At 38.5% G+C, this 22,305-nt stretch overlaps 1 protein-coding gene across 5 annotated transcripts in view; it reads right to left on the bottom strand.

Annotated features, from left to right (window-relative positions):
- Positions 1 to 22,305, bottom strand: part of HELZ (helicase with zinc finger) — a 147,392-nt gene that overhangs the window by 12,945 nt on the left and 112,142 nt on the right. For all 5 annotated transcript variants that reach the window (XM_032212405.1, XM_032212401.1, XM_032212403.1 and 2 more), the window contains exons 20-25: positions 21,448 to 21,676; positions 18,088 to 18,292; positions 14,328 to 14,379; positions 12,804 to 13,009; positions 9,995 to 10,202; positions 361 to 437 (exon numbers count right to left, since the gene is read on the bottom strand). In XM_032212405.1, coding sequence (XP_032068296.1) covers positions 361 to 437; positions 9,995 to 10,202; positions 12,804 to 13,009; positions 14,328 to 14,379; positions 18,088 to 18,292; positions 21,448 to 21,676 — 977 coding nt within the window. The remainder of the gene's footprint in view (positions 1 to 360; positions 438 to 9,994; positions 10,203 to 12,803; positions 13,010 to 14,327; positions 14,380 to 18,087; positions 18,293 to 21,447; positions 21,677 to 22,305) is intronic.

Raw genomic sequence — 22,305 nt, 5'->3', positions numbered from 1 at the left:
ACAAGTGTGAAAAATGATTATAAGTCTCAGTACCACTGTAATTTTGGTCACTAAATGAATGATTGCAAGTTGAGAATTACCTGTACTTACTTTGATTACTAGGCATAATCTTTTATCTACTGTAAGCAACCCAAAATGTTGACCACCTCACCATATTATTTCTCCTAATACTATTGTTTAGGTGAGTCTGCACAAATAATTGTATTTTCCCTCTAATATATCTGATCTCTTATATCTTTATCGCGGTGGGCTTAGTTATTGTGTGTCTTGATTTTTCTGGGGTTATTTATATTTTTAAAAACCTACATTATACATGTTCCATGGGCATCACACAGAAGAAAATAATAATAATATGCGTACCTGTTTGGCTTCTAAAGGGTTTTTCTCAGATGTCCGAATTTTACTGATTTCAGGACCAGCACCAGGCTCATTTTTGTCTAAATAATATAGAAATCTCATATAAAATTCATTTTTAATATTCAACTTAAATTATACCCCACCATAATCACAGTTGAAAGTTATTAAACCTAGACGTGTGAAATATCAGTGTTTTCAATCTTACTTTGATGATCATATTTAAAATATTATTGTTTAAAATTTAAAGCAAAGGGACAAATATTAGATGGTTAAGGGAAAGAAAATATTTTATGGTATTACTTTACTAATATTTTTTACTTAATTTAAATAATTATTTTACTAATCATATTTTCAGCTTCTAAAAATAATTCCACATTGACATTGACAAAATTACTGTATAAAACAAGAATACCTATGCATAAAATAGTATACAGGTTAAAAAATAGTGCAAGAAACCAAATTAAGGTAATGTTAATAAAATTTAAAAGAGTAAATGTGAATCTAAAAAACACATTTGTCTATCAGATGTAATCAACAATAAAAGAAACATACAAATTAGAAGCTATAATTTATTGTTGTTCTCAGACATGACCATATAAATAATAATATTCACTTTTTACAGTTTATCCAGACTAAATAACCAAATTTGTACTCAACAATTAAAAACAGACAAGAGCTTTTTAAAGGACAACAATCTTTGCTCAATAGGAGATTAGCTGTGATCTTTTGGTTACTTATAAACTAAGAAACCATGAGCAAAACCCAGAGAATGAAGCCATGATTTAAAATGAGTTTCTATGCAATAGCTTCCTGGGAAGTCATTAACATGGTTCTTTTGTAATATTATAGCTAATTGTGATTAGTGGTATGATCACAAGAAAGGAGTAGAAAATAAGCATTTCATGTCTCAATTTATTACACTGCAATTTGATCAATCAAATACCACTGCTGATTCAAGCCTGCAATGTTCTTTCCTTAGATCAAGTACAGAACATTTAACATACTATGAAAGAGATGATCAAATAAGTTTAATCTACTTCCTGCTCCTGAATTACTTGACTGAAGATGACCAAAGCAGTTTTTGGTAATTACCAATTACTCATTTATATTCTACTCTTAGATAATCCAGAGTGCAAAGTCATTTGGGTCCTATTACCTACGTAGGGAAATAAAAAAGGGAAATATAGTTCCAGATTTAAATCTTGAATTTAGGAAGGTAACTAGAAAATCATCAATGATACAGATCTACTATGAAGCAAAGACACACAGTGAACCAGACACTTCATCAGATTCACTACTCAGATATTTTCTGACCATCGTCTTGAAGATAAATACCTTTATTCATTTTCTAGTCATCTCCATAGAAAACTATGGAATGATAAAACCAGAAACATTCCCCAGCGGATAAAGATAAATTTAAAATGTTGCCAGAATAGGAAGGTATAATTTATAGCTTACCCTTAAATGGGATTTTAAAACTTAACCTCTGAGATAATAAGCAGCTATGAAAATTTCATACAAATGACATTTGTCCCTTATTCTTCAGATCATACATGTGATCTTATGAATGAGGATATATTCATTCATCTTCAAAATGTCAAGCTAAGAGAATTATCTTCATAAATGAATGCATTTGTGCAATATGTTATAGAACATGGAAAAGTTCAGCAGTGAATGAATATGAAAATATTTTACTTTACCTAACTGTATTAAAACTTACAGAATTCACAAGTTTAAGGTAATTATATAGCACAATTCTCTCAGCCTTTCTTTTAAAAGAATAAAAAGCTATACAGGTATTTTATGCTACTTGACTTATGACCACAATTGAGCCCCAAATTTTTGTTGTTACGTGAAACATTTGTTAAATGAATTTTGTCCCATTTTACAACCTTTCTTTCCAGTTAAGTGATTCACTATAGCTACTAAGTTGTAGGGTCCTCATGGTCTTGTGGAAAAATCAGGTGAAACAATGGCTGATGACTTCCTTCTACTGGTCCACGATAGAAAGCGCCCTCACATATTGTGTCACGGTATGGTATGCTGACTTAACAGCCGCAGACAGGAAGGCATTACAGAGGGTGATGAGCACAGCACAAAAAATCATGGGCTGCCCCCTAACCTCACTGGCTGAAATCGCCAGGTTCCGCTGTCTCAGCAGAGTGAAGGAAATCCTCAGGGATGATTCACACCCTGGACAGCATTTCTTTATTCTCCTACCATCGGGCAAGAGATGTAGAAGCATAGCCAGCCAAACAAATAGGCTGAAAAATAGCTTTTATCCATGGACTGTCAGATTTTTAAATGCAACATAACACCACAATCAAACTAATGTGATACACTTGCAGCCATGAGGTGACCCCACTTGCTGCCTCCTGCACCTCAAAAATAATAAGACCTCCCAGAAAATAAGACCAAGGGCTTATTTCAGGGGTCAAAAGAAAATAAGACCCTGTCTTATTATCGGAGAAACACGGTGTGTGTGTGTGTGTGTGTGTGTGTGTGTGTGTGTGTGTGTGTGTATGAGGATATGTGTGTTAGTTTATTACTTATTTGGTTTAGGGATTTATTTTTACTTATTGATTTATTGAGATGTATTCTGTGTTCTTGGGTAGGCTGCACCAAGGGAGGCTCATTCAATTTCATTGTACACATATTGTGCATTGACAATAAAGGTTTTATTGATTGATTGAGTTAGTAACATGGTTGATAAGTAAATCTGGCTTCCTTGTTGATTTTGCTTGTCACAAAATTGCAGAAAGTGGTCACATGATCCTGGGACACTGCAACCCTCATAAACATGAGTCCGTTGCCAAACATCTGAATTTTGACCACATGACCAAGGAAATGCTGCAATGGTCATAAATATAGAAATGGTCATTAGTCACCTTTTTCAGGGATTTTGTAACTTTGAATGGTCAATAAATGAATCCTTGTAAGTAGAAGACTACTAATTTTCAATTGCATACTTGCAACAGCCATAGGTATGGCAAGCAAATTCTGTGCTTTTCTAACAAAACATCTATACTGAGATTGAGGTTGAGTGGCTGATCAGATAACTATTTCACACTGAAGAAAATAAACTTCAACAGACCAACTTTGACATGATTATATCCCATATCTTCTGACCAATAACTTAGCAATAAGGTATGCTGACTCTGTAAACCCTTCAGAGAGTGCTGTAAAGCACCATGAAGTGATATATAAGTGCTATTGCTATTGCTAAATAGCTTCATATCAAACTGTTGCCCAAAGACTTCAGAATGCCTCTCATAGGAAACTTTAAACGCTTCTGTTCCTAAACTCAGTCCAGGGCTAACACTCATCTTGCTTTTCCAAATGACAAATCTCATGTAATCATCTGAAAAAGTCTCTCATTAGATGTAGAGATGTAAATTAGAAGTTTGCCCTACATCTTCTCAAAATAGGCACAGGACCTAAAATGCAATAGTTTTCTAACAGAACAAAGTTAACATAAATATCAAACCATCCAACTTTCAGGGTTTTTTTTTAATCCTATGACATACTTGCTGATTTTCATCGTTCCATGTTTTTTATTAGGATTTACTCTGAAATAATTTTTAACCTTGATTAGGTTAGGGCAGGACTCTTAAAATTTGGGTCCCCTGCACAATACAAATGATGGCCCATTTTTTGTCAAATGACTGGGCAATGCTGCGTCTACCAAAAGGAAACATAATTAATGTAGTAACTGATGTGGAGGTCTGGGACAGTTCTGTTATATAGCTCAGCTTTAGGCCTAGAATTAGCATTGCCTGAGAAAAAGCTAATTCAGAAAATAGAACTTGGATGAACATAACTTTTTTTAAAAAAGAAAACTCAATTGGCAATTTCTTCAAGCCAATTTCTGCAAATAAAAGTCCAATAATCCCTATTGTTAAATCAATTTGCGTGTTTAGGAATTCTATCTGTCTAAAGGTTAGTTTCTTGGCCCTGGGTATCCCTTGGAATAGCTAAAACCACTACATTTATGTAAAATGATAAAACATAGCTTATTGCAGCTGGAATCATCATAGCTGCCACCTGTCTATTCCTCTTACTGGGGCCACCCAGATTTTGGGGTTCTCCTTTATGTTATTCATTAACTCAACCAGCTGGAGTTAACCTTAGCTCTAGCTTATTTGAAACAAGGCAACTGCTCACCATATGTTGTGCTTTTAGTTAAGATTAACTGTCCATCTTGGCTCAGATAATATGAGCCAGTTTTACCAAAAATGGCAAAACGCTTCTAAATTCCTCATGGTGAAGTCCAAAAACTCCAGATATCTTGGGTCCTTTTTGTTAAAGACAAAATCTATTAAATTATTAAACAGCTATTAAACAACTGAAGATAGGCAGGTTGCAACACAATATACTTCTCAGGATAAAAGTCAGAGAATGTTTAAAAGACAAAAGCTCCTCAAAGTCTTTTCTTCAAGGGTTTTCTTTTCCTTTTTGCCATGACCAATTATCTTTCATTCAATAATGACTTCACACTGTAATTTTCTACCAACAAGAACAGCTAGCTTTAATGTTTAATTGCTCGTCTTCCTTCTTAATGACACATTAAGTTAATACGTGATTGAATTTGGCTCTTGTGAAAATAGGTTATTTTATAATAAATTGAAAGTATCAGCACCTTTCACAGGCGAGTCCAATCATCCTATTTTTCTTCAGAGACAGAACATTATGTTAAAGTGAATGGTCGTTCTCTAGGTGCTGCGGGAGGGTCCAAGCATGGGTTAACTTCAGCTTGCTGCCCAAGGACTGAGTTCAAATCTTTGTGTAGCCACGCCTCCTGTTCCCCATAGAGGCTCAGTTTTAAAAACGAAGGTATCCGATCCAAAGGCTGCTGTATGGAAAGGTCCTTACATCCGCACAACGCGGCGCACATCCAGCTTGTGCCAGACTCACTCCCTTGGATGGCTAGGGTGCGGGCAAAAGTCGGGGAAGATCACCTCCTGCATTCTGTGGAATAAACTGTTAAATTTTGGTTAAAAGGCTGGGTCCAATCTCAGAATGATCCTGTCCGAATGAATGATACAAAGGTCCTCCCTAACGGAGAGCGCAGCCAGCTCTGAGATTCTGCGCGCCAAGGTAATGGCTATGAGGAAGGCAGTTTTGAGTGACAAGTGTCGTAGACTAGCCGAGCGAATAGGTTCGAATGGCAGTGATATTAGGGTCTGCAAGACAATTGACAAGTCCCAAGTTGGGTAACGGTGCACCGTCAGAGGGCATAAGTTGGTAGCCCCCTTCAGGAAGCTGCGAACCCTTGGGTGTCTGATGAGCGGTTGAGAATTGTCTCTGGACAAGATGGTGGCCAGGGCTGCTGTCTGCCTCCAAAGTGTGTTGGGGGCAAGGTCCTTGTCCAAGCCCTCCCGTAGAAAATTCAGGATTTGCGGAATTGTCGCAGTCGTGGCGATGATATGATGGGAGTGACACCAGGAAGAGAAACTGGTCCATGTCGCATCATAGATCCGCACAGTAGAAGGTCTCCTGGACACCTGGATAGTGCGGATGACCTTGTCAGAGAAGTTGTCCTGCCTCAGGAGCTCGTCCTCAAGTGCCACACTGCCAATTGAAGCCATCGAGGGTCCAGGTGAGGAATGGCCCCCTGGCAGAGGGAGATCTGCTGCTGAGGAATGCGCCAGTGCTTGGTCACTGAAAGACTGACAAGGTCGGCGAACCAGGACCTCCTTGGCCAGTGCGGAGCCCCGAGCAGTACCTCATCCCCCTCCAGTAGGATCTTCCTGATCACCTGAGGTATCAGTGGGAGGGGCGGAAACGTGTATAGCAGTCCCGGGGGCCAACGGCACCAAAGAGCATCCGTCCCTTCCGCGCCAGGGCATTGGAACCTTGAAATAAACCGGGGGAGCTGAGTGTTCTCGGGACTGGCAAATAGATCTAGGACTGGGAGACCGAACCTCTGCGTCAGCTGGTGGTCAGAGATGGATGAAGCTGCCACTCCAAGTTGCTGATGGTCATTCTGCTCAGCCAGTCCGCTGTCACATTGTCTTCCCCGGAGAAGTGGTCCGCCCTCAAGGACTCAAGGTGGCGTTCTGCCCAACACCCAAATGCCGCTGCCTCCGACATCAGGGCCGTTGATCGAGTGCCGCCCTGATGATTGACGTAAGCCTTGGTGGCGATGTTGTCTGTCAGACATGACGGCCCTCGATGAACCGACAGAAGTGGCACAGGGCGAGCCTGGAAGCTCTGAGCTCCAGCCAGTTTATGTTGTGGGCGAGCTCTGCCTGTGACCACCTGCCCTGCGTCACGTGACTCTGTAGGTGAGCGCCCCAGCTGAATAAGCTGGCGTCTGTTGTTATGACTAGGCGCTCTGGTTCCTTGAAGAGGGATCCCCTCACTAGTGCTGATTGCCACCACTCGAGCGACCAAACCACTCTTGGGGGAACCGTGACCACCCTCTTGGTGTTGCTGGCCTTACATCGCTATATGGGGAGAAGGAACCACTGAAGTTCTCGTGCATGCAGCCACGCCCATGGAACAACAGTAATGCACGAGATCAGCTTCCCCAGCAGCTGAGATAGAGTCACTAGAGGTGCTGACCTGGATTTCCTGATCTGGCATATGAGGAATGTGGGCACTAACTGCCTTTTGAAACTGTCTCTCCAGGGCCTTCTGTCTCCTTTCAGCCAACCTTTCTGCAGCTTTTGAGACTTTCTTGGCTTGGCGCTGTTTCCCTTTTGCAGGGCAGCCTGCACTGTCCCCCTTAGCAGCAGGGTTGGGCCTGCTGCGTTTGTTAGCAGGAGGTTCAGCTTGATCCCTGGCTTCAGACACATTCCTGCTGGCCATGGCACACTTTTTTTTTCTCAGTCAGAGCTTTAGATGTGATAATCCCAGTAATGCAATAGTTCTGGAAGTATGCCCCTTTAATTCAGTCCAAGTTCTGAGAAAAATGGAGCCTTGCGGGATCAGTAACAGTCAGCAATATTTTGGCGCCAAAAATGGAAGTCCCAAGGCGCTGCATATCTGCGCAGTGATAAAGCAAGGAATGCCCGAGAGAGCCAAACTCCTTGCAGCCGCTTTCAATAGTCTTCCTGGGGAGGGGGAGACCTGCCTGGAGACCCAGAGCGAGGTCCCAAATTAAGAAGCCCTCCCAGCGGCGATCTGCTGTGGAAACTAGGTTGCGGCAAAGCAAACGGCTTGAAAATAAAGCGTGCCGCTTTTTTTTCTGTCCAAAATGGTCGCCGCAAGCTACGGAGCACACTGGGGAACTGCCGGCAGTTCGGAGAGCTCAGTAGAGCCTCCGTTCTAAATTTAGACCACCGACAGCGAACTCGGAGGGATCCCTACCTGCCTACCTGCCCCCAGAGCTCGCCAGCAGCTGCTGACGAGTCTCCCAGTGGTGCCTCAACCGCGGTGGTCGCGGAAGGCAGCCGCACTCCGAGCACCTGTTCCATGCTTCAATTAGGAGTGAACTTTCCTCCAGTGATTTTTAAAGAATCCTATATGCTAAACACAAATATAAGAAAAAAGGCTACACTAACTGCTTGGAGAGTCCAATTTGCTGTTCAAGGACTGGAACTTCCCAACTGCATCCTTTTAGGGCGACTGAGTTTTTAAAACTGAGCCTCTGTGGGGAACAGGAGGCGTGGCTACACAAAGATTTGAACTCAGTCCTTGGGCAGCAAGCTGAAGTTAACCCATGCTTGGACACTCCAAGCAGCGCCTAGGAGAATTTCACAACATTTTCTTTGTCCTCTTTCAGTTACATTATAAAAAATTCAACAAATTGAATTTCTAGCATGTTCCATGCTCTCCCACTTCTCAGGGTTTTAGCAGAAATTAAGGACAGGATGCCATATTTGTTTTTGGAATTACCCAAACCTTCATGAATATAATAAGTAGGTTTCTTTCAGAGCTATATCCGTGAACTAGTTTGCATCCAATTAACTTTTGAAGGACATCACCGTCTGGCATAGTAAGGTGACAGCTCATACATCTACAATATTGGGAAATTCATCTTGGCACTCAATACTGTACACAGTAATTACTCTGCTTTTCAAGCAGTTAATGAGGCAGATTTTGAACAGCACAGCTTTAAGGAAAGTCACTCAAACAGCACAAATGAAATCAGAGCAATTTCAGTGTTGATACAGTCGTCAGTCCTTCAGCATTAAAAAGCTGCCTTGCTCTGAAATAGATTTTATGCTAATGAGATTATGCTTATTCTATGCTTATTGTTTCCTAATGGATCTGTCGGATTTGTTTTCCAATTTCAGCTGAAACCTGCTGATTGAAAGGTAATAAAGCTACAAGCATAAGTATAGAGTCCAATTGCTCATTTCTATTTAAGATAATTTATATATTTTTCACATCAATGCATTATGTACTATAATAGAGATAGTGCTGGATATATAGGAGCTTCTGGTGCCCCAAAGAATGTCTGTAATAGCAAAATCCATTCTGCTCTCTTAAAATACCAGACAATATTCTGCATTCACTTATTGCTCACTTGATGTGCTTTCCAACAAGAAAAAGGTAGCACCTGCGTCTGGAGAACTCTGAAATATCCATACAGTACTGCAGATTCCAGGACTTTTGTCTGGTAAACTATATTGCATGCCTTCCTCCCAAAAACCTAGTTTAATATTTCCTTGACTAAATAATAGAAGAATAGCAGCATATTATAACCACTGCACTCCATTTCCATGAAGGAAATAACAATGGAGAATCCAAGCAGCATAACGAAGGAACAAAAGAGGAGAATCACTGTTTAAAGGAAGTAACCTCCAACCAGAACACCGAGGTAGTTTGGTTGTCTACCAAGAACTGATAAACAGAGAAGAGTCCAAGAGAAAGTCTGGGAAATCAGACATTAGATGTAGTTGAGTGTCTCCAAAAAGAGAAAGATAAGACATTTACAAACTTAAAAAATCACATATGATTTGAAATATCTGATCTGTTACATTTGCCATTGTTATATTTATCTTTTATAATTTCTCTGATGGTGGTAAGGCAGAATCATTGAGAGTTGAGTGGCACACAATTTTAATAAATTATTACTGCTGTTTTTAGTCTGAGTTGCACTTGTGCCACATGTACCACTCTCTCCTACAAGTAAGGCCTATTTTGGCATGTTTTGGAAAGTATACCAATAGAACATCCAAAATCCAATTTTACTCCAAGCATGCTCCTACCATTTAATGATTTTTCTTCTAGAGGTTATTGTACCAACCAATAAACTCTTATCCACATTCCACTGACTAGGTAGTACCGTGTTTCTTCGACCCTGTCTTATTTTCTTTTGACCCCTGAAATAAGCACTTGGCCTTATTTTTGGGGAGGTCTTATTATTATTGAGGTGCAGGAGGCGGTGAGCATGGTCACCTCATGGCTGCTGCTGTGTTGCAATATTTTCGGCGGAGGGCTTATTTTCGGCGGAAGGCTTTTAGCACATGTACTCAAAAGCCCAATTGGGCTTATTATCCGAAGAAGTCTTATTTTCAGAGAAACCATGTAAATGTACTGATTATATATTCCTTATAAAAAGAAGCCAATTTTCACAAACACATTTCTCATTACCATTTAGAACAGACATATCAACGTTAGGTTTTAACTTAAAACAAAACACCACACTTTTATTCTCTTTAAAAAAAAAAGAGACTGAACTCACTGTTTCGATTTAGTTCAAGTTGTTCTTTCTCTGAATGATGAAGCTGCTGTTGTCCTATACTAACTGGTGAATGATGTCCAAGACCATAGGGAATGGGGGACCCACGTCCATGTGCTTGTAAAAGATTCACATTATATGCCATGGCTGTTTGATGAGTAATGATTCGAGGATCAACTGCAAATCTACTCTGATACCCTGTCCATGGTACCTATGCAATAAAGATGTAAAACCTAGTATCATTTACAATTTTTAATCTGAACAGTGAAAAGATGTCTAGAGTACCAATGAAATTAGAATGTTTACTGTATATACTCGAGTATAAGCCTAGTTTTTCAGCCCACTTTTTGGGCTGAAAAAAGCCGCCTCGGCTTATACTCGAGTCAGTGAAAAATTTGCCCGAAATGGAGGAGAAAAAGGGGTGGGGCCATGCCGCTGGGTGACACTCGTGAATGGTCCAGTGCCCCTGTGAGTTTCCCCTCCCTCTGTGTCAGTTTGCCGCACAGCGCGCACCGCACCATCCCCCCTCCTCACGTTCTAATGTAATGCAGGGCTGTCTTACGATTCCCCTTCCTCCCCCTCCTGCCGCTCTGCAACGATGTCCCACCTCCTCCTTGTTATGGCAAGCAGCCACATAGCGATGTCCCACCTCCTCTGGTACAGTGATCCAATGATAGGAATCACTGTGCCGTGTGTCATAGGAGGCGGGACATCACTCCCGCGGCTGCACGGGACATCATCATCACAGCGGGACATCAGCATCATGAGGTGAGTGAAGTATTTCATTGAATACACCGCTAGTTTACTGTTTTTCTTTGAAATAAATATTCAAAAACATTATTGGTATCTATCTTTATTTTTGAAATTTACCGGTATTTACTGCTGCATTTCCCACCCTAGGCTTATACTCGAGTCAATAACTTTTCCAGTTTTTTTGTGGTACAATTAGGTGCCTCGGCTTATATTCGGGTCGGCCTATACTCGAGTATATACGGTATGCCATTTTCTGTAAACAAGTAAATTACTCAACAAGAGGAACCAGGTATTCTGAGTAAGAACCAGTACGGTTGTAAGTTTCAAATTGAAGAAAACTCTTGGAAATCAAGGTGTGAGAATAAGGGCATGATGCAAGGTAAAAAATGTACAAGTAATATTGAATATAAATATGGGACACCACGTAAAATCCCTCAGATAAATTGTGATAGGAGAGTAGGAAGACCCTAGTCTGGAAAAAGAACATGAACTGTTTATATCAACACAAAAATTCAGAATAGAGGGGCTTTTTTAAAAAATTGCAAATATAGACATATTTTATTATTCTGTTTTTTTTTACAAAAAAAATGAATAAAAAGGAAAAGGAAGAATATAAATATAAATATAAAGTGTTAACAATACAAATGTTAAGTTTTCATAGCTTTTGATGACTCAATTCTATGACAACTTCTTGAGCTAAAAACTGAAGTCTGAGGATAAATCAAACATTATGGACTCCAAAAGTTCCTTGACATTCAATCTTTGAGAATTTCTACTGATGATAACAGTCATCTTTTTTAAGGTGCCACTGCTTTTGTTACACCTGCTTTATGTGACTGTGATAAAGATTTTAGTAACTGCAAATCTTTTTGACTGAAATCTATTTATCTTTCAGAGAAACAAGTCACCTTTTGAAGACTAGAAAAAGTACAGTTGTTGAACTATTATTTTCCGGTTTTAAAAAAAAGCTACAGTGGATCCAGAAGAAGCCCAAAACAAATGCCTATAGATTTAGTGTAGACTGCACAAAAATGTGCAGTTTACACTTTTTATTAAAATGAAGTACTATGCTAATTAGTGTTTGAAACCAATTGTAAGCATGAGTTTAAAAAAAGGAAAGAAAACTGCCTGCCAAAGATCAAACGATGGTTAACTTTCACATGAGAACAAAGGAGAAATTCATGCAAAAGAAATGGAATGGAATATTTGAATTCAAAGCACAGTATCAGCTAGGTCATACTTCACTACACTCTCCTTGCAAATACAGGAGAGAGGAGAATCTGGAAGAAATATTGCAGAGCCTCTTTGTAAGCTATAAGAAATAGTTACAAAACAATACTGCTAGTCCCCTTCTTAACCCTATCCCTACCAAATGGGCAAGCTGCCACAACTCCTTAACTATGCTTAAAATTGATTAAAAATATCCCCATTCCTCTTCTTCAGTAGTGGGCTTCAAATTTTTTACTACCGGTTCTGTGGGTGGGGCTTGGTGAGTGGGTTGTGATTTGGTGGGCATGACAGGGGAGGGATACTATAAAATCTCCATTCCCACCCCACTCCAGAGGAAAGAGACAGAGAATAGTTGGGGGTGGGCTAGTCAGAGGTGATATTTACTGGTTCTCTGAACTACTCAAAATTTCAACTACTAGTTCTCCAGAAATGGTGAACCTGCTGAATATGCTATATGGCTTTCCAGTTTAGGAAATTAAAACAAAAAGTATTTTCTGATCACAAAAAGTTACCCCCTTCCATTTTATCATGTATAGTCTTCTAAAATAACTTTAAAATATTTAAAGTTACTGGTATATCAAATAAGTACCTTTGCCACGAATGAAAAAAATGGCATGCTTTGCAGGTTGGAATTTCAGCATGCAGAGTTCATTGGGCATTATCTGGATTGATACAGCTGAAACATTTAAATAGTTGGGATACTTATTTCAGTGGCTTTTTTCTTTTATTAGCAAATAGCTCTTCTGATAAAAGCAAAATATTATCTCCAACTTTGAGTAAGTGGGGGATGGAGAGAGGGTGCTTCGTTAATGCAACAATGAATACTTACAGGTAAAGGCACAGACATGACCATATTTCCTCCATAAACAGCAGGTACATAAAGAATGCTTGTCCCAGTGTGAGGATCTATCCGCTGTACAGGACTGGGAGACTTTCCCAGGTTAGGATGAGGCCCAGGAGGAGGTGGAGGGGGTGGCGGTGGTGGGGTATATGCTCTGACAGGATTTCCAATTAAGACAGAAGCCGTTGGCTGAACTAAAAATATGAATGTGAAAGTTATGAGCATTCACTTTTTCCTCAGCCTTCAAAGAACATTTATTTCACAGCAGCTGTGGCCAGGAACATACGATAGCCTGGCCAGATTCATTGAGTGCCTCAATTACACACAGTATTCTTTGATAGACCCTACAGGTCTGGTGCCTCTGCTGTTGTCAGGCAGCTACCAATCTCATTGGCAATCTCTAACCTGTATAGAACTTTGCAGTCTAGGATTCTCTGGTTCATATTTAGGCCAATTAACCCTTGAGAAGGGCAAATTAATCATAAAAGAAAGAACTAGGACATTGATCATCAAAATGCTATCACCAGTGCTCTTGAATTTTATTCTCAAATGTTAGATAGCTATTAGCGCTACTGCAGGTTATCTATACCAGGGCTCAACAACCTTTCAGACCTCAGGGACCACTAAATTCATAATTTTAAATCCCGCAAACCATTAATATGAATTTTTAAAAAAAGAGTAAATAGTTTTTAGTGCAATATAAAAAATGCAAACAATTTTTCTGTGGACCACCAAAATTTTCTCGCGGACCACCACTGGTCTCTACAATGTAAGCCTAAGCAAATATAAAAGAGCCTGCTTTGATGCCCTCCCTTCAGTACAGCTGGTGGGAAGATTTCACGGGACTCCTTACTTACAGAAATTTTGCCCTTATGGATTCAGAAAGGTAGAATTGCTTGCCCCTGTCCTCATACAGTGTCCTCTTTATGATGCATCAAGATGTACTTTATCTCCCCAATTATCTCTAAATTGGGGGGGAGGGTTCCATTCTGATAAGTTTTATGTTCATTATCGCATGCCAGGTAGCCAAATATCTTCACCATGTCATACAATTTCACAAAATGTCTAACTAATCTGTGGTTTTATAGATGTGTTGTTTTTTCCCCATAATAATAACAATGAATTGCTGTACCAAATTATTTTTTTTTCCTACTGTGAAGACTGATCAAAGGCCACAATAGATATATTTGCCTGTTGTCTACATTCAGAATTCTCTTGAACTTTGGATCAAATCATGACTATATGTTTTAAAATACTTTATTTCCCTAAATCAGAGGAGCTCCTAAATTTCAATAGTATAGAATCACTCTTTTGGTCATTCTTGATTCTTTCCCTTATGCTTCCCTCAATAATTTTAGAGAAAGAAAGTCCAGACTCCAAACAGGGTTATGGATTCTGATAACCTATGATTTTTACCTAGAAAACATTTAGTTTCATTGCAAAAACAAGCTTATTTCACATTTTCTCAAAACAAACAAACAAAGAAATACCCACCCTCTTCCAAATACTTACCAATTCCATCAGTGTGAAAATGATCACTATGGTTATGATGATGGCTTTTTACCTATTAAAAAAAGATTGGCCAGGAGTTAAATTATTCTACCTTTAAAGCTGATATAAACATGAAAGAAAGTTAAGAAAGTGTTCAGAACTACCAATATTATAGAATGCCTATACATTTCCAGAAAATTATAGAAGATAATAATATTATTTTAAGTGACAAAAGATATTTCTGTGGCATGAGATGTAGAGTAATTTGTGAGCCTTCACAAACCAAGATTTCTCTGCCTCAGAGTCAGGTTTACACCTTAATAATTGCAATGCTACACAAATACTGCTTTTGTTTAATTACATCACATGTTGCAGTATAATATAAATGCATACTATGTTCGAATACTTGTAAGGTAAGACTGGCCCTCTGATTAATTGGATTGTTGGGAATATTAAATGGAGAGGAGGGGACCTTGTACAGCGCCATGCAGAAACAAAGTGGCATAAATAAAAGGGAATAAATAAAAAGTAAAAAAAAAAACAATTCTTACAATAATTTTAGACATGCAGTAGAAAATACCATATGATCAATTTCAGAGACAGCAGGGAACAAACTTAACCTAATCCTTGTAAATAATGCATGAAAGAACTATATAATTGAACAGTTGCACTGAAAACAGTTGCACCTTGTTATATTGGTTATTTTTACAATTCTGAGTGTTTTACACTCTGCAGCTGAAAATGTACACATGGCAAATCAACTTTGATCACATAATACATCTTGTAAATTAGGTTTTCTCCTGGTATTTGGTCCAGCGCCTCAACCAATACACCAATCTGGCATATAGGAAACTGAAAAAAGAAGATAATGTCTGTCTGTCTGTATATCTAATCATCTTGTCTTGAGCAAATCAAGATTAAAGCAAAAGGCATCCACAAAATTTGTTATTTTAATTTTTAAAAAGAGCAAGCTGCAAGTATGCCACTCCTTTTTAGGTTGATTCAAAAAATATGATATTTTGGGTGAAGAATCTGCAGGCAGTCTGAATTATACCCTCACGTACACTAGGTCATTTTAAAATCAACTTGCAAATGTATACTTATCTAGTAGCATAATTAACAGCATAGCTACTTTACTGTAGAAAATATGTAACTACAACCACCGCTAAAGGACAACTGTTAGAATATCACTGTCAATATCCTGTTTTAAAGAGTCAGTGTCTGTTGCACTGCCAACAGCAAACTTGTCCTCCCACTTTTGTAAGAGGAATAAATACTTTGCAAGAAAGAAGGAAAAGTCCTATGGAACTTGGAAAAATGGAAACTAATAATGGTAGATTCACAGTAGAAGTCAGTATCTCAGTTTACTGTACCTTTAAACTGTGATACTACTATGAATCTATCAGTACTGTAAATAACATTGGAGAAAGAATCTGCCCCAAGAAATGTAAGCATGTGTCCCACAAGATCAAGACTACCTTCTGAGGGTTATTTATCTGACTAAGAGGCAGCTAACTAAAGCTCTGGCTTCTTAACCCAGACAATACTGCTAACCACAAAACCATTGGAATAGACAAACACAAGATGCAGGAGATAACTTGTACTAATTTCGAGATGAAATTAACCTTGCCATGATGGCAAGGCTCCCAAATATACAATCTAGAATGGAAGGGTGTTCAGAGGAGCGAAGTGCAATACAGCAATATAGTGGTGGGGGTGAATATACAGTGGAAAAAGAAAAAAGAAAAATATAGTGAGACATATATTGATCCAAGGCAGGGATGAGCAGTTATGTCCCCTTTACAGTGTAGAGTTGGACTTCAACTTCAAGAATTCCTGAGCCAGCCTGGCGGGTTCAGGAAATCTGGGAATTGAAGTCCACAGGCCGTAAAGAAGATTGTTGCCCACCACTGATCCCAGGTAACAACTAACTGGCTAACTTGTTTAGGTCAAAACACTATTTCACTCTGGCCAGTTACAGTTTCACCCGAAGCCGTTACAGTTCTCTCTCCCAATGTTCAGTAGAAGGCATAGCCACTGTGGCCTGCCTACTTAGTAGCCCATAGGTACTCCTAGGACATCTTGCACTCTTTCTCCAAAGATCCACTGTTTCTTATTCTCCATCTACTAGGTTTACTATACAGCTGTAATAGGAAGACAAGAGAAAACCAAAAGATGGTGATTTTTCCCAATGTCTCTTTTTCAATATGCTGTCGAGCACCAAGTTTTAAAACTCACTGATGCTTAAGAACATTACTTCCTCAGGGGAAAGGTCTACGCCATTTTCCAGCAGTCTGAACACATTAATCGGTCTGTTTAGAAAGCCTGAATAAATATTGACCTATGAATAACACGGATGAAGAAGAATGACAAACTGGTTCACTAGTTATTCTATAAAGATAAGAGTCTCTGCATTGCAAACAAAAATTATATTTTAAAATGCTGGGGGCTATTTCAGCTTCTTCGTATATTTAGGGTTAGATAAATGTTTTCTTAATCTTTCTACAAGAGCTATCACTATTGATTACAATAATTCACACGCACATACATACACACTCCCCAATAGAATATGGCACTTTAAAGGAGTTGTAGCTATTGTTTTTATCTCCAACCCCACCAAACCAAGTTCTTGACACTCATTTAATTTGCTAGTAAGTACTAAGTAGTTTTATATATACAAATTCCCAGCTTTCCATCCAAATGAACATATGAGGTAGTTTACATCATAAACCAATAAAATTCATAAAATACAACTGGTAAAAAAAACAATCACAATAACAATATCATTTTACTGATATTCCTCAGGTTTGCTTGTTATGATGGCTCTGAATAAGAGCAATTTCCGAACACAGTGGAACCTCAGGTCACGACCGTAATTAATCAGCACCTGATTTGGTTGTGACTGGAAGCAAGACTGACTGTACATGCGCGCGCACACACAAAAATGATGTGGAAGTGGAAATCATTGCAGCAGGGAAAATTGGATTTTTTGGTCGGCACCCAATTTGGTTGTAGTCAGAAGCGTTCGTGACCCAAGGTTCCACTGTAGTCTGTGAAGTTGTGGTTGTCACAGCATCCGTGTGGTGACATGACTGCAATCTGAGCGCTCAGATGCTTGGTTCACAATTATAACACCCCAATGAGCCATGGTCATATGATCTCCAATTGCAACCTTCCCAGCCTGCTTCCCGTTAGCAGAGTTAATAGGGAAACTGGCAGGGAAGATCACAAGTCAACAGTTATGATCATAAGTTGCTCCTGCTGTTTTGCTCCCAAAGATCCCCACATTGGAGTATGAGATCCCAGAGATTTTGTGCTCAATAGCATCCAACTGCGGCCCATGCTGGCTTACACATGCTCCACAGCATTCATTCACAGCCCCTGCAGGCTCATTCACCCACTGTAGTGCCAGCTTTCAGCACTCACCTACCTGCCTAGGTATCTCACCTGCTGGCCTCTTCCTACACTCACTCTCAATATGACTGTATAATTTTAAGGGGAGAAAAAAGAAAGACAATTTATAGATATTGTGCTTTCCCAGACATTCTAGGAGTTTCTTGCATGAATATCATGATCTCTTTTGAACACATATTGTCCTCCTGGACCCAAAAAATTACTGCTTATGAAAAGCTCTATCTTAGTATATGTAAAACTGTGTTATCTTTTCAGCCTAGTATTTTTCAATTCTATATTCTTAGGAAGGAAGCCCAACAGCTAATATGCTTTTCTGATATTTCTTAGCAAATTCTTGCAACCTTTTAATCATTTTCTCAGAAGTTACCTTTGGTGGCGATTGCTGTGGTTTATTGGTGTTTGATGAATGCTGCTGTCGCAGAGCCCGTGGAATAAACTCGGGAGCCAGCGGATTCAATACATAGGTTTTCTTTAATTCCAGAGCTTCCAATTGAGCCTTGATCTGATCAAATGTGATACCGTGAAGACTTTCATTATCATGACACAGGGCAATAAATCTTTCCCAAAATTTCCTAAAAGTCAATACAAGAACAACACAAAAAAGGTTGTTTTTCTAGATTAAAAAACTATATATAAAGTAAATCTTGAATTCAATCCCTTTGTTTTCAATATTATTTAATTATGAGACATCATTTGAAACCTTCTAAAACTACTTAGCATTAACATTTGAGCAATAGCAAGATTTATTAGCCAAGTTCTCTACTTCACATACAAACATCTGTCTTAGTATTAGAATGTCTGCAAAGTGCCTTTTTTGTTTTTAAAATATTCAGGCGGATTGTTCACATAGGACACATTTACAATGTGGCTGCAAGAAAAATGAATCAAATCCTGCCAGCTCTGATACATATCATGCTGTTGAATTTAAAATAAAAAATTGCCACCGCTCTGTCTGATATAGCTGTGATTTTACAAATATGTATTGTAGCCATATTTCAAAAGGTCTTGATAGTTATTGCAATAGATTCTCAGTTTAACAAACTTCAAATTACATTTACATTTTAGAATTTTGCATTATCAACGAAAATGTTGCATATTTCTGTAGACGTGATTAACTGTTTTAAAGTCAGACAATGCCAATAGTTCTCAAAATGTTGGAAGAACAAAGAGTTTTACAATCAAGCTGTTGTTTAGAAGAGCTGTGAAAACCTGGATCTTTAACCAGCAGGCCTCTGGGGAGAGGCAGTGAGCCCTCTTGCTTCATTGAGCATGCTGTCTTTATCTTTTATTGATTTTATTGTCATATCATTCTACTTCTATTAGCAGGTCTTTGTATTGTGTGATTTTCTCCAGTTCTTTGTCTTCTCTTTTCTCCTCTTCTCTCCTCTCCTCTTCGGCTGTCTGCAGGTATTGCAATTTTTGTTTGTTTTTCTTATCAACAATTAAGTCTGGAGTGTTTTGTGGCAGATATTATTTCTGCTTAGACAAGAAGTAGGAAGGATGAAGCTGGCAAGGTTGAAAATGAAGTATTCAACATCAGCCAAGAACATTATATATATATATATTTAAAAAAAACTGTGCAGATGCCCTCAACCTCTCATCCAAAAAGGATGAGAACCAGTCAACAAAAAGGCCACTATTGTGTATAGATGGGAGAAAGAAATGTGGGGGTTAGACTATGAAGTTGCCATACAACTATTAAATCCCTACTTTCTATATTATTTTCGTCATAAGATCTTTCTTTCACATTTGCAGTAAAAGCAACTTATTTTCCTGAGTCTTGTCCTTCAATCTTCCTATTGCCGAGCTCATACCTATGCATTTGAATTCCTAGAGAGACAGATGTATTGCTTTACCTAACATGAAACCTGGACAAGAAGCATATCTCTAAACTCTACAACTACTGGTTGGAGCTTAGCTTTAACTATACCCGGATTACTCACAGAACACACCCCAAACTGTTAGCAAAATCTGTGCTTGCATTCTACGGCAGCAATTTATGATTGTCCTGCACATCTGCTTGCTGAGGGACATACCACAAGTACTTTTCCAATGGCTAAAAAAAGCATAACACGACAGCAAAATTAACAAAGTTCTTGTAATAAATTTCAAGCAGATGGTCGTCACATCCAGATCAAAATCACCAAAGCGCATATACTTCTTCTGAACAGCCTTAATATTAAAATAAATAACATCCCCAGAATTCAAAAGGGATTTAAAATAAAATGGGACCAGCAAGATTCTCCATAGATATAATCTTCCCACATAATTTTACTTTCAGCGCTAGCATGTTAACCATGAGACATGCTGTGCAAAAATGTCCATGTTTACATAAAAATAAAATATTCCACTTATGTATGACAGCCTATGGATCATAGGCTGTCATACATAACAAATATAAACCAGATCTTTTATCTAACCTGTGTATATGCAGTTGCTATGAAATTAAAACAAATCCAAATTTTTTATCTTCTAAAAGCAAGATCTAGTACAAAGAAACAAGAGCCGTGGTAGCACAGTGGTTAGAATGCAGTATTGGAGGCTAATTCTGCTGACTGCCAGGGGTTGGATCCCCACCGGCTCAAGGTTGACTCAACCTTCCAACCTTCCGAGGACAGTAAAATGAGGACCCAAATTGTTGGGGGCAACATGCTGACTCTGTAAAACTGCTTAGAGAAGGCTGTAAAGCATTATGAAGCGGTATAAAAGTCTAAATGCTATTGCCATCATGCTGAGTATTGCTGAATTCTCACTATATCTATATATATACACATACACACCATATTCTCTCCGCAACTTCCTCAAGGTGACAATATTTCTGCTAAAAACCAAATAATCATACTATCATATTTTTAAAATATTAAAAAATATAGATTGAAAATAGGTTACAAAATTATCTACTTCAAACTTCCAAGTTTAGATTATCAACAAGACTGGCTTATTCAGATTTCCGTAAAACTTTGTTTTCCTCTAGCAAAATTTCTAAAGATTTCTCCCTTCATTTATTATAAATATAATTTCAAAGAACAATAAAACTGACATAAATATGCATTTAAAGGACTACACTATTAATACATAAAACTAGTATCCTGGAAAGCATTAAATGATTCTTTGCACTATGTTTATGAGCATGATAACCTCTTCATAAGTGAGTATTACAATACAACATTTCCATTTTTACCTGTGACATTAAGAGAAAATTTGACAATATGAATCCTTTATAGATTGGCCTTGTTTCGCCCTTTACACTGCAAATGAAATATAATCAGCAAACATCCAACAACAACGTTTCTAATTTGAGCCTATTACAAAAAAATCTTCATAGTCTACTATCAGCTTTAGATTCTGTTAATATATTATAATATATTGTAGATTTAAACAAAATGAAATGATAAATGATGGCGAGATTAAACACAAGACATGAGTTACAGATAGTGTGTAGAGAGACGTGGATAGTATTTCCTCTTAAAGCTCACATTTATCTCAAATTAAGAAAGCCTAAAATAGGCATGTCCAACTGTGGCAACCTTAAAATTTGTGGACTTCAACTCCCAGAATTCTAGGAATTGATGTCCACAAGTCTTAAAGTTGCCACAGTTGGAGACCCCACCCATCTAAAGGGTCCACCTAGGTGAAGCAGAACAGGAATGAAAATCAATTATTAAAAACACAGTAAGCCTTTCATCGTTATGATTTATTATTTGGTCATACCACATATTGGTTGTACCTGCATCTTCCAATGGAACATAAAGCAATTGGGTCGCCCACCACAGCTACTAGGGACTGTGCTCTTGTAATGGCTGTGTTGAGAAGTTTGTAATTGGACAGAAAACCATAATCTAAGTCCTCTGTTGAATCTTCCAATAAATGTTCCTTCCGTTTCATCGCTGTTTGCTTGTGTTTGCAAGTGTGTCGGGTTCGTACTGTGCTGAGAAACAACACTCGAAACTGCTTTCCTGAGGAAGGAAGAATATGAGATTTTGTTAGCCTGTCCTTTTTTTTTTTTTTTTTTGCTAGCAACACTACCACATAACTACATGCATTGACTTTTTACATCAATGTCTGGCAAGTGTCTGTTCATTTGAAAATATTTGTGCTACAATAATTAGAAAATAAATATTCTAGAATATTTGCTTTGGTATTAATATTAATTATGCTTAATCATTAAAATCTTTGGTGCTGTTAATTTCTTTTGCATTAAAAACATTCATGCAGTGTCATATTTTTACATATACACACAAAGTGTGTGTGTGTGTGTGTGTGTGTTTGTGTGTGTTTGTGTGTGTGGATAGATGGATGGATGGATGGATGGATGATGGATGGATGGATGGATAGACGGACAGACAGTTAGTTAGTTAGTACTAGGGAACTTTTGCTTTAATTTTACTACTGTAGTTTACCAACTTTAGAGGTACCAGTGGAGCAGTGGTGGGTTTCAAAAATTTTTAGAACCTCTTCTGTAGGTGTGGTCTGCTTTGTGGGAGTGGCTTGTCGGCCATGTGACCAGGTGGGAGTGGCTTGCTGGTCATGTGACTGGATGGGAGTGGCTTGGCAGTCATGTGATTGGGTGTGCGTGGCCAACTTG

The sequence above is a fragment of the Thamnophis elegans genome, chromosome 2 (genome assembly GCF_009769535.1).
Source record: "Thamnophis elegans isolate rThaEle1 chromosome 2, rThaEle1.pri, whole genome shotgun sequence".
Classification (NCBI taxonomy): domain Eukaryota; kingdom Metazoa; phylum Chordata; class Lepidosauria; order Squamata; family Colubridae; genus Thamnophis; species Thamnophis elegans.
The sequence above is the reverse complement of the archived record's forward strand: the minus strand, read 5'-3'. Positions and strand labels throughout refer to the sequence as shown.